This window comes from Ambystoma mexicanum, chromosome 4q (assembly GCF_040938575.1).
Source record: "Ambystoma mexicanum isolate Mex_15411 chromosome 4q, UKY_AmexF1_1, whole genome shotgun sequence".
Taxonomy (NCBI): domain Eukaryota; kingdom Metazoa; phylum Chordata; class Amphibia; order Caudata; family Ambystomatidae; genus Ambystoma; species Ambystoma mexicanum.
Window position 1 is genome coordinate 898,173,579 of NC_090928.1, and position 13,659 is coordinate 898,187,237.

Sequence of the window (13,659 nt, forward strand, 5' to 3'; positions counted from 1 at the left end):
AGAGAAGAACTAAAACAACGATCTTACTAGTCCCAGTGACATTGAGAAAAACATTCAATGTCACGAAACACTATGGCTCACAAGTTTGGAACTTCATGGAACAAACCTAAAACAAACAGTTAAGAGTTAAAGGTTCATCTTGTGAAAATATATACATAGCCCTGTTTTCTTAGCCTCTGTATCTTGCTTTCTTCTGGCACCTTCTGCCTTTCCTTGCTTCTTGATCACTTTCCTTTGGCACATTCTGCCTTTCCATGCCACTTGCCCACTTTCCTTTGGCACCTTCTGCCTTTCTGTGCCACTTGCACACTTCTACCGTCTTTCTCTCCTAATGCAGCTTGCCTGCTTTTCTTTCTTTTCCATTTTCGTTTCGTGCCGCTCGCACCTTTATAACTTTATCTTGACTTTCTTTCCGGGTCGCTCGCACCCTCTTGTTTCTTCCTTTTCTTTACCTGTCACACTGTTTCCTTTTTCTATTATTTCGCGCCGCTCGCGCACATTTGTTTCCAATTCTTTCTCGCTCTGTCACTGTCAAGCAGCTTGCACTTTTCTCTTCTAACACTACCGCTCCAGCCTCCCACACGCTACCGAGTTTCTCCCTTCCATTGAAACTCACCGGGTAGCGCAGCGCTGGTGGGCAGACTCTTTCGACTTTAGCGTCGTGGTCAACGTCTCACCACCTGCCCCTCAGACACCTGGACACCTCGCACAGGAACAAGCACTGCCATGGACACGGCCAACAGGATACAGCAATGCCCGATTCGGCTCCCTCGCCACGCTGCAACCCCTCTGACACACCGGGTCAGCGTCTCAGCGTCCCGTTCTCCTCCGGATCCTTTGAGGTGCTCCAGCTGCAGCCTCCTGCTCTTCAGAACCGAAGGTACATCCAGCCACCACAACTTGCTCTGCTTTTCTGGCAAAAATTGGTCTGGGAACAAGAAGGGATCCCCTTCTGGGCTCAGCCATGCAGACTCACTTCTGCTCTGCCAACTGCTGCTGCCTGCACTGCTGAGTGCCCCACCTTTTATACACCTGAGCCCTGTCAAGGGGTTTCAGTTGTGAGTCCTTGGCTTCCCTTGCCTGACTCTCATTAGGTCAATTATCATGACTTGCCTGATCCTTGGTTTTCTTTTTCTCTTGGCCAGGACTGGAGTGGTGTTGCAGGTGTAGATAATTACTGACAAATGCCTGACTCTGCCTGACCTCATTAAAGGGACAGCCTTGTGGTGTAGTAGGCCTCTCCATTCATCTTCCTCCTCACAGTACTTTTCCGATAGGTAATCCTTCCAACTCTCAGTTGCCTCTTCCTCATCCCGGTACATGTTGGAAATGGGGAGGGGAAAACGGGATAAGACTGAAAATACCACATAACGGCTGTGGGAAAGTAGGGAGATGGATAATTGGGAAGGGGGGATACCGTGTTTTACACTCAGGCATCCTGTTTCCATTCTCCAAGGACTCCCTGCCCAGATCATCCTCCCTCGCTTGTACGCCCCAGGGTTGGGATCCAAGCCCGAAGGCCCTTTCCTGGCCACCTGAGCAGAGGACCCAGAGAGAGAAAATGTGAGGACGCCCTGAGGTTTTTCACAGTCCCATCTCTCATTTTAATTAATATGTCTTCAATATATTTTGGCTATGATTTTCCGTCCCTTGGGGAAACCAAGACCCTCGATAACCTCTGTGTCAGGTTTTCTTAATCGTTCAATTTATCATCACATTTCACACTTGGGGGCCCCACTGAGCCCCTATAATGGTTCGATGTACCCAGTAGATTGTCCTCCTACACATTATAGAGGACTACCATGCCCCCTTCAATATCCAACCATTTACTTGAATTATGAGAAAAGGAGACAGAGTCCTCTTGATGCACAGTCAAAATACTCAAATGCAATTCCTCAAGGTATGCTTCTATTATAGGTTTAAGGAAGTGTGTGATGGCACCTTTCACAGTAAGACATGATATAATATTGTTCTTTTTTTTCTTTTCTCTTTCCCGTCTGTGGGTTAGTTGTACCGTTGGTCTCAACCTTGCTGGCTACTTCTTTATCAATCAATGGGCCCGGATGGTTACTCGCCTCAAAAACTTTGTTGAACCATTGTTGTTAACCTTATTTTTAGGTTTCTTGCCCTTTTGAATACAACTTGTAGTGAGGGGTCCCTCTATCCCACAAATACCCTACATTTGGCACCCTGTAAGGAAAAGGGTGTTGCAAGATGGTTCAGAAAAGCTTTCCTGTGTGAAAACGGGCAAAAAAATGACATTTCCTATGAGCCTTTGTGTTGACAGTTGGGCCGGCACGTGCACAGGCTCATAAGCGCTACTTAAGTGGCTCCTCGGCCCGTGCTGCCTGTTGGCGATTGTTGGCGTGGAGTGTCAGGCACGGGCCGGAGGAGAGCAGGTGTGCAGGCGTTCATGGAAGCTATGGAAAGGACCCGGCCAGGCGATGAGGTGACATGCTTCCCGGAAAGCCTCTGTCCCTCATTTGGGCACGGAGCAGAGTCACAGTGGTTAGTCCGTGAAACACTGGATAACGCCGGCCTGGGGAGGTGCCGGCGAGTCCCCCCCAGGCATCAGCTAAGTGCCACAATGAGTGTGTGTATTTGGGTGCATACAGTTGTTGTCTGAGTGCAATTAGCACAGGATGTAACTCACTGATTCTTATTCTCGGCACCTGAATTGAGAGCAGTCACACGTTCAGTTCATGGAGACCCGCACGTGTATGCTCTCTTACTGAAGGGACCCTCATGAACACATGCTGGGCAAACCATGGAAGGCGTAATCCTAGGGAACTAAACAGGATAATGTTGGGGGCAGAGGCAGGCATTTTTGCATAAGAAGCAGAGAGACGCTTATGTGTTGTTTGTGGCTGCTTGGTCTTGTTCATTTCCTGTTTGTGGCAAGTTGCTTACGTTCTATGCATTTCCAGGAGTAACCTTTACCTGATTACAGTACAGGAAGGGCTGGAGTTATTCTAATGGGAAAATCACGTTGCTGCAAGATACATGTTATTTGCCTTGTGCTTTTGTCCATTTCATGTTGTATGCCTCTGCAGTTATATATGGCCATTAGTAACTCATGTATGTGCTTATGTTTGTTGCTGGCAGGGAGGAGTACATGAATTATGAAGCTATGCTCTAAGCAAGAAGGGTGCTAGCTTATGTTAGGCGGAATGCTGCAATTTCATATGTATCGAAGTGTAGTTAATTATGGATGGGATATGTTACTTTAGTGTTACTGTTGTCTACAAGTGATACATATTAGTTTGTACGTGTGTAGAAACATAAAATGTCAAACCCACCAACAAAAAAAACAGACATGCACATTAATACAAATACATGGGGAATTCATGAATCTCGATATAGTGTACTTTTCACAAATGAATCAAAAACAGGGTAATTGGAGCTCTTTTGCAAAATGCACTTTGACCTTTAAGAAACTGACTGTGAGGTTTTCAGAGGGCAGGGGATGGGTGAATAAGTAGATTCACAACCTTCACCATCAGCACAGAAACTAGCCTTGAGTTGTATGGTCTGATAAGTATCATAGATTGTAGATGTAATCTCCTGGTGCCTGACAGCGTGACAGAAGGGGTTTCGTTATTTATTTTGGTCAGCAGTAAAGCACAGAGTATGCCAATTCCCAAGGCTACCCAGGAGTGTCAATTGTGCGATAAAGTGGCAGTTTTGTAGATTGGAAATTTTCAATCGATCAATGAATGACCTGGGAGATGAGATAGCATCACTAACTCAAAGAGAAATTATTTACCTAGCCTTTCTCATATTGCTAGAAATATTTACGTGAAGCATGTGCAAATTAAAAGTTAAGGCTAAGGAACTCAGGACAGTTATTGCTCGTAATGAATGTTTCAATACCAATGTTTAACCATGTGCTGATGTCATGATCCACCACGAACTAATCCTAAGAAGAGGTGTGTTATGAAAATGATCTGAAGATAACTATGAAGATAAAACTGGCCAATCAAAATGTAGGAATTGGAAAAAAGATGGGGTTTCTTTGACAAGGTTTTTGTCCAATCATATGTGGAGGGTGGATTGTAATAAAGTATCTGGGTGTGTTTTAACTGTTGCAAAAATGTATATAAGATGTGAACTGATGTGGTTTGTTGAGACTTGGGCTAGTTTGGTCCTATAACACCATCTAACTGGTCTCCGGATAATTGTACAATAAACTTGCTTAATGTACAAAGCGTGTATGTTCCTCAAGTTTTGGGCCCACTTGGGTTGAGGTGATTAGGGTCGGCCCCAATACGCCCCTCTTAAGAGTGTAGACTTCCCTCGCCCAGGTTAGCACAAAAGGTGAAGGAGGAATATCTTTTAACTGTGCATGTTTTAGCTTTACGTTGAGTTGGCTCTGTGTGGGCATTTTAGCCTCTACTCATCAACGCACTCCTGCAGGGCACAAGCCAATTCATCACACCCACCAAATCCTGCCCACACAATTTAGCAGGGAATGTTCATACTGGTGCACCCTCTATTCCAAATCCCTTTAAGCTGACCCTGTCTATACCTCGACTCACCCATCTAAGAACCTGTGGCCCTTTTACCTTCAGAGTATTTGAAGTTCTCAAGGGTGCCCAAACTCCCATGAGATAGGAGGGTAGAGCACAGCAGGGGCATTGCTAGGGGGGGCTAAGGGGGCTATAGCCCCTGATCTTTTGGTTGTAGCCCCGGATAGAATCTCAGGAGCTACAGCCAAAAGACTAGCTAGCCCCCAGTCCCAACAGTTCCGACATCAGCTTAGCCCCGGGTCTTTTCCAGACCTAGCAACTCCCCTGGAGCACAGAATAGCTAAAAGAGTGCACTATCATGGATGCCATTGGCAAAGGATTTGCATTTTCATAAAGAATATGTGCACGAGAATGTGAAAATGGGTGAAACACCAGGTGCAAATTATCCATTATGTACCCGACACTGCTGAAGCAGGGGCCAGGGACTGCACACTAGGAAACTCACATTTGATTCCAACGGCCATATGCCCAGTTGCATCACAGAGCTAGTCCACTCCGGACCACCTGAGAATTCGTATTTAAAGTGGCGACTGGCCTTTTATAAAGGCTCAGGCTGTGCATCCATGGGGTTATGGGTGTAACTAAGTGAGCGACAGAAAGTTCACAAATCTGAAAAAGTTAACCAATCAACTTTCTAACACAATTATAACCCACACAGGTATACAGGCGCCGTCCCCGTAGCAGAGTGCCTTTCTAAGTGTGTTGCTGGAAGAGATTGGGATATGTGATTTGGGAAGAAGAAACAGTGCTGCAGAGAATTGCTGGAGGACAGAGGATTGGGAGCTGGTCGAGCAAGAGAGTTCAGCCTGGAGAGAGGTGAGTAGGAGAAGGGAGAGGAGTGAAGTGGAGAATGAGAAAAAGAGGAATAGTACATTGGAGTAGTGAAAGACTGTATGGAGGCTGTTGGAGGGGACATCCGCTGGAAGGAGGTGGAGAGCTTTGAGGAGGAAGAAACCCGGTGGAGGCCTGAAGGCAAAGCATGTAAAGAGCCCAGGAAAGAGTGAAGAGCTTAGGGAGAGTGAAAAAGTGTTTTCAGTAGATGAAAAGGAGCAGGTACATTATCAGCCTTTGAGACGAGAACTAAGGAGTGGACGTAAAATCACAAGGCCAAGCGAAGGGAATGGACAGGCGGAAGAGAAAGTGAGTCAAAGGAGAGGAAAGAACAAGAGATGTGGGGAGAACCCCTCATGTTAGAGACTACTGAGACAAGTTGAGGAAATGCAGGGGCATGGGATTGTGGAATTTGGAGGCTGGACTATGAGTCAACAAACAGAGAAAGCCAGCTGAGCCATACCTTCAGAAAAGCCTAGCTGGTCAGCCGCCAGGTGGAGGTTTTGGCGTTCATCTGTACCACTACAACTGACATCTGCAGGCCACAGCTCAGCGCTCAAGTGCTCCTAGGGCCCTGTAGCCCAGGAGAAAGGTTTTCCTCAGGAGGCAACTAGGAGAAACAGAGGACGCGAGACGTCCAAAGGAAGAGTTAAGAAAGAGGTTTGGGTCCACTTAAACATCCCACCTTGTGAGTGCTTGAGAAACGTCTTATTGAAGAGACCCCGGACTGAGCCCTGGAAACCCGGAGACTTGTCTGTTGACTCTCAAGCAAAAGATAATTGAATTGCATTTTCTCCTAAGTTTGCCCATCTTTGTAAAAAATCCCTACTAAAGCAGTATTCTACACGTATGATAGCACATGTATACCCACATGCGCATGGAGGTGCAAAATGCACACAAGGATTGTTATTGGCTCTTCCTTGCAACAGCTCCGGTCCCACATGCATTTATATCGCTTTCACAGCAATGTCATTTTTTAAAAAGAAAATTGCAAAATCCTGAAATGGGCTTTTTTAGAAACACTGACTGTAGTAGTTCTAAAATGCTGATTGTCTAGGGTGGATGCCCTGTTCTACCCGCGATAAACAAGGATGTGTTTCACATGCAGAGTACATTGTGCTAGAGGGCTGCACCCGCTAACTTATGTCTCCTTGGCACTTTCCATGCAAATAGGACTGTTGTTGGTTATGGGTGTACTTAACTCACTTAAGTCACTGAAACCCGGGATGTCACAAGTTTTCGTGACTTTTTAGACCCCCTAACCAAAAATAATATTCAATGCTGCCATTCACATAAGGGCATAGCAGGGAGCATTGGCATGCCTCCCTGTGGATTCCATAGGGATTCCAGCACTTCCGCCTGCATGAAAAGTGAATGCGAGTGGAGATTCAGGCGTATTTGCAGCACAGAGTTGGTGTAAGAGGCGGGTTTCGGACGTTCTCCTTTATCCCCCAGATCTGTTCTGTAAATGCAGGACCATGACACGGATCTTCCTTTGAAGGCGGAGTTCTTGCTCCTACTTGTAAACTAAGATCTGTTCATCTGACAGCCACATTTAAAATAACTGACTTAAAGTGTTGCAAACCCCTCAGGTAACTAACTGCATGCGTTAACAGTCATTTATGCACAGATTTCCTATTGCAAATAAAACAGTACCCATGACAAGCCCTTCATTCTAGAATATTCGGGAATAATGCACATGATGAGTGGCTAGTAGAATGACAATGCTTAAGGAATGGAGCAGAGCCCAGCATTTCAGACACGTATGGTAGGAGTGTAGGAATGGGATCTCACATTCTTTCCATTATCGCTTGATGAGGAACAGGTTTTTGGAAGTTTCTGCTCTGGCTCCGAGCATTCTGTATCTGTGGAGTAAGCGTCAGGGGGGATAGCATAGTCGCTTTCAGAGGTCACTGAGGATAGTGACACACCTATGTGGAAAAAAATGAAAAGGCATTATAGAGTAATCCACTGAAAGTTTCCAACATATTCAAATCGCATGCAACCTTGTAGTACCTTACACAAAGTGCATAATGCACCATTTCATCAATTTCTTTTTGTTGGAATACTTATTTATTATTCTCCAAGAAATACATTAAACATATATACAGAAAGAAACATGACAAGAACCATTTCATCAATTACAATCCAGTCTCTCTATAGTTTTCTAAAGACGTGCCTAAATTACACTAAGTTACAAAGCTCAAGCTGATCTCTGCACTCCAGGATGCAGAGTGTGAAATTAATTATGTAAGCAGATACAGGCAGAATATATCCCCTGGTGGAGATTCCAGTTGGCTATCTAAATGATTTCGACAGGGCTGAGCTGCTGGCATGTTTTATAGCCATATTGGAATGCTAAGAGGGAAATTCCAGTTCATTGCATTAGCATACTGGAACTGATTGGTAGAATCAAACGGTGTCTACTGGTTCCAGCTGGAAATTGGATTGAATAAGTAATTGTTCCATTGTTTTCCTGTATTGGATATATATCGTGAGACTATCAAAAACGATATTCAACTGGATCGAGTAAAAACCACATGTGAGTCATCAGCTGGGAGTTTCACTTGGGCGGTTCTCATTTTGCTGTTCACGTCGCACATAAGACCCGTGCTTCCCAACCAAGGATAAGGGCATACATACACATCACAGAAAGGATCATCTTGACCCTACTGTTGTTTTTTACATTCCATTAAATTCCACAAAAGGCTATAGCAACAATGCTGTGCCACTTTTTGCTATACACGTTTCCTTTCTGTGTGCATTGACAGGCGTGACAGACCATTAACATGGCCTTGTCAAGATGGGATGGTAACCTCTCACAGCTAGGGGTGGGAGGCCTACCAGGAAGAAATCCAGACCCATTACTACCCTCGAGGTGGACAGCGGCAGTTGAGAGGGCCTCAATTCCTGCCCCCTTCATGTGCCACCAGTCCACTATTCTATGAGAAGACTGGAGGCGAGCATTATGCTTAATCTTCATTTATTTCTACTCTTCAGCAGTTCAACAAAACTCATATAAAACTCTGAAAAGTGAACAACAAACTTTTCCTCTTTCTTTTTCTTGTTTCTTTTTCCAAAACTACAAAATCCATAAGTCTCTGTAGTCCATGCCCTCTCCACCAGTCACAACCCACTTCCTGTGCATGGACTCTCTTCAAGCAGATAAGTACCATTTCTTCCCTCTCCCTATGTCAGTGGTGAATTGACTGAGTTTCAGTGGAAGATTAGTAGTTGAGAGCGTATTAGACATGTATAGACAAGGCACAGTATGTGTGTGAAGAGAAGATTTGTTTAAAGCGTTTATAGTAAAAGTGAACAACAAACTTTTCCTCTTTCTTTTTCTTGTTTCTTTTTCCAAAACTACAAAATCCATAAGTCTCTGTAGTCCATGCCCTCTCCACCAGTCACAACCCACTTCCTGTGAATGGACTCCTCCTCTTCTTTTACTGCTCTTCAAGCAGATAAGTACCATTTCTTCCCTCTCCCTATGTCAGTGGTGAATTGACTGAGTTTGAGTGGAAGATTAGTAGTTGAGAGCGTATTAGACATGTATAGACAAGGCACAGTATGTGTGTGAAGAGAAGATTTGTTTAAAGCGTTTATAGTAAAAAAAAAAAAATGTACAGACGCGCGTTCGCGTACAGAACTAGGCGTTCCATCTTGTAACAACGCGAGGGGTAGTCGGGTAAACCCTCAAAGCTTTTCCTGTTCATTCAGGAGTTTGTCCGCGAGGCTGACGGCCCTGTGTCGTAATACCGGCACCTCAGGGGTTTAGTCAGCCTCGCGGACTACGCAGTAGCGGGACGCGCCTGCACTCGCGAAGCCGGCCCCCACCCTTGGGTAGGAGGAACCAGCGTCCGCGAGAGGCGCAGCGTGCCTGGATTGCATTATGCGGCTGCAGCCCCCAGCCGCGGGTCGGCGGAGCAACCGCGAGCCAAGTGCGGAGCTCAACGCTCCAAAACGCTAGCCCCCACACGCGGGTGGGAGGAGTATAGCGCATATGAACAAGCATCGAGCTACGCCACATCTGTGCAATGATATCTTTGTATAAGCGCACTGGTAACAGAACGCTAGTACGAGCAAAACGAATTCCAATACCTTTTCTCATAAAAAAATAAATAAAAAAAATAAAGGGAATTCAGCGATCATAATGATCGCACGCACCGTGCTTTCATAAGCACACACAAGGAGACAGCAGCCCACGTGCTCGTGAACAGCAGGGCTCAAGAGACTGCAGATCCCCTACACTGCTACTCAGCAGAAGATAGGTGCGGCGGAAGCGAGGACTCTCGCATAAACCAGAAGGCAGAGTACATATAAGGGTGCAGCCACTGAAAAAATAAATAAATAAATAAAATAATTTACTGATACAGAATCATCAAGAAGGAGCAGTGGGCATGCTAAGACACCTGACTCAGGTATTTGGGCACACAGCACAGCAGAAAATGTCAGAATTTGAGTGGAGCGAGGAGGAGCAGTCGCAGGACCTCGCTGCCAGTTTTAAGCAAGTGCTGGGAAGCTCCCTTATTGATGCAGTGGCAGAGGGGGGTCAGACCCCTCCAGGAGAGGCTGGAGACATTGGAGGCTATGCACCAAAGACTGGAAGTGCATGCCCACAGAACCCTTGAACTAGGGACATAAGGGGAGTAAGATAGCCCTTAAGAGGAAAGCCTCTGACGTCCCCCGGGGCTCTTTGGAAGGGGCAGCAGAAAAGGCCCCAGAGGTGCCTGATGCTTTTGCGAAGCTGAAAGAGGCTTATCTGCAATGTCAGGCGGTGCCAGACCTCATGACCCCCTCTCCAGGGGAAGACAACACAGGGGAAGACCCAGGCTCAGAAGAGGAGCAGTTAGAGGATCAGGCCTCGCAGGAGGAAGAGGAGGCCGAGGAAGAGGACTGGGTGAGACCCAGTGCCGGTAAGAGAGCGCGGAAGGAGAAACACCTCCTGGAAGCTCAAGATGATATGTTCGACCCGGATAGCATCCGGAATCAGAGGTTCATCGAGTGGCAACCATCCCCCCGAGTAGCGCAGTATATTGCAGCGAGACTGCGCAAACCACTAGATAAGGAGGTGAGACAGCGCCTTCGAGCAGAGTGCCCGCGACCAGACCTCCCAGGAAAAGTAGCGGAAGCCCCCAAGCTCGATCCGAAGATGCCTTTGTGTCAAGAACAAGTAAAGACCCCCGCAAGGATATTGATAGGTCCTGGAAAAGCTGCCAGGAAAAAGTATTAGATTTAGCAGGACCTCTCGCAAAAATTATGGACCTCGCGGAAAGGACAAAGGACACAGGAGAAGAAGTTGACCCTGAAGCTCTCGCTGGGTGGGCTCAGAGGGCAGTCTGTCTTCTCGGGAATGCAAATTGTGCCATCGCTTCAGAAAGAAGGAAAGGTCTATTACTCAAGATAGATTCGAAGCTTAGCGATCTGTCACCGTATGAAGCGGGAGAAGGAGCCCAGGGCCACCTGTTTGGAGAGACCTTTGGGAAGGAGATGGGCCGGTTTGTCGGAACATACGCTTCTCTTGAAAAGGCTCAAGCATCGATCCGCAAAATATTCCCAAGTAGAGTTTTTGGAGGGACCGGCCTCTTCAGGGGTCGTGCAGCCGGTCGCAATCAAGGAGGGAGAAGACCCCAGAACCCCAGAGCGCAATACTGGGAAAACAAGAGACAAGATACATTCTTCCCATCCAGAGGGAGATTCCCGAGAGCCCGCAGGTCCAGAGGATCAACACGAGGTCAAGGATTTACACCAGGTGAGAGTGATTCAGTATCCTCCTGTAGGGGGGAAGACGCGCATGTTTTTAGAGAATTGGCACGAGCTTTCAAGCGATTCCTGGATATTGCAGACCGTCAGAGGTCTACAGTTAGATTTCATAGAGGCCCCAGTCCAGCTGAGCAGACCGCAGAGTCAGAAACTACCGCATGCCGAGACAGCGAGATAGCGCAGCTAGCCCGCAAGCAAGCGATAGAGATAGGCGAGACGACGCCGAGGTTTGTGAGCAATATGTTCCTGGTGCACAGGAAAGAGAAGGTACGTCCAGTTATAAATCTCAAAGAGCTGAACGGCTGGATCATATATCAGCATTTCAAGATGGAGGGCATCCATCAGCTCAGAGACTCCCTAAGAGAAGGAGGCTGGCTGACGCGTTTAGACCTGAAAGACGCTTACCTTACAGTTCCTGTACTCAAAGAGTACAGACCATTCCTAGCTTTTCGCTGGCAAAAACAATTCTGGCAATTCAAGACAATGCCATTCGGACTTGCTTCTGCACCCTGGGTATTCACGAAACTGATGAAGCCAGTGGCAGCAGCGATCAGGGAGAAGGGCGTCAGGCTGATCATTTATTTGGACGATCTCTTATTCCTAGCAGAAGATCGAGAGGTATTAGTGTACCAAACGAGATGGGTGCAAGATCTTCTGGTCTCAATAGGATTTCTAGTGAACACAGAGAAGTCAGATACCATACCAGCGCAGAGATTAGACTTCCTAGGTTTTGTTCTAGACACCAAGAAAAAGACACTAGAGCTTCCAGCTCGGAAGATAAAAGACATAAAGAGAGAGATCAGAGTATGCTTAGAAAAACAACATGTATCTCTCGGAACATTAGCGAGAATAGTAGGGCTATTAGCAGCATCTATTCAAGCCATATTCCCAGGCCCCCTGCACTACCGAGCACTGCAGAGGTTGAAGATAAAACATCTGCAACAGGGTCTGAAGTACCATCAGCAAGTACCCCTAGATCAAGATTCCATTACAGAACTAGAGTGGTGGTTAAAGAATATGGATGCTTGGAATGGGCGAGCCATATTCGGAGACAAGCCGGATCTGATAATAGAATCAGACGCCAGCCAGAAAGGCTGGGGAGCCAGATGTGGGACACTGCAGACCGGGGGCAAGTGGAGCGAAGAGGAGCTTTGTCTGCACATAAACTGTCTGGAGCTCCTAGCAGGATCGTTCGCGATCAAGGCTTTCACAAGAGGAAGAGTGAAATATTGTGTCCTACTGAAGATGGACAAAATATCAGCAGTGCGATACATCAACCACTCAGGAGGTACGAGGTCCAAGATGCTAGCAGAGCTAGCGAAAGACTTGTGGCACCTCTGCCTACAATCAGAGACATCTATGACAGCAGAGTACCTGCCAGGCACACTGAACGTAATAGCAGATTGGAACTCTCGGTACCTGACAGACTCCAGCGACTGGAGACTGGATCCAGCAGTGTTTCAGAGTCTGAACACGAGATGGGGACCATTACGAATGGACCTTTTCCACTCCCGGCTCAATGCACAGACAAACCTCTACTACAGCTGGAGGCTGGATCCGGGAGTGCGAGGAACCAATGCTTTCCTGCAAGAGTGGAAAGGAGGCCCGCACTACGCTTTTCCCCCCTTCGTGATCTTGAGCAGAGTTCTAGCGAAATGTCGGTGGGAGAAAGCAGAGCTGGTGTTAGTAGTGCCTTTGTGGAAGTCACAAGTGTGGTTTCCAACTTTTATGGAACTAGTAACGGACATACCCAGAGTCCTTCCCGAAGGAGAGCGACTGCTCACGGACCCAACTGGGTCATATCATCCTCTGAGAGTGAGAGGGACACTCCCTCTAGCCGCGTGCAGGATATCAGGAAACGTTGGGCACTGCCAGGAATTTCGGCGCAGGCTGCACAGCTCATAGCTGAATCATGGGCTCCATCCACTAGGAGGAGCTATGACGCAGCTTGGGCAAAATGGACAAGCTGGTGTAAGGACAGAAGTGTTCATCCCGTTTCTGCACCTGTAGTAGAAATACTGAATTTTCTAGCAAACTTATTACAGAACCGGAGATCCTTCCGTACTATAGGGGTGTACAGATCAGCAATATCAGCAGGGCACCTGCCAATAGAAGGCATCCCGGCAGGAGGACATCCTGCTGTAGTGAGGCTCATCAGAGGTGCGAGATTCAGAGTTCCCCCAGAACCCAGGTATAGTACAACGTGGGACGTGTCTACAGTATTACATTTATTATCAGATTGGCCAACTGATAAGTATCTTTCCCTTAAACAGTTATCAGGTAAACTACCTATGTTGTTATGTTTAATCTCCTGCAAGAGAGTGTCAGACGTGAGAGCCCTAGAGATGAACAGGCGGTCCTTTGGACCGGAAGGAGTGACTTTCTCTATAGTCAAGAGGACCAAGTCAGGGACTACTATAGTGCATTATCCGTATTTTCCGAGCAATACAAAATGGTGCGCAGCACGATGCATTAAAGAGTACGAGATTATAACGGCAGAGAATAGGGCAGCAAGTACTACACAGCTACTAATAGC

General features: G+C 46.8%; 1 protein-coding gene across 1 annotated transcript in view; it reads right to left on the reverse strand.

Annotated features, from left to right (window-relative positions):
• PLEKHH2 (pleckstrin homology, MyTH4 and FERM domain containing H2) overlaps positions 1-13,659 on the reverse strand; it is a 1,974,292-nt gene that overhangs the window by 1,110,550 nt on the left and 850,083 nt on the right. The window contains exon 11 of the mRNA XM_069608462.1: positions 7,155-7,291. Coding sequence (XP_069464563.1) covers positions 7,155-7,291 — 137 coding nt within the window. The remainder of the gene's footprint in view (positions 1-7,154; positions 7,292-13,659) is intronic.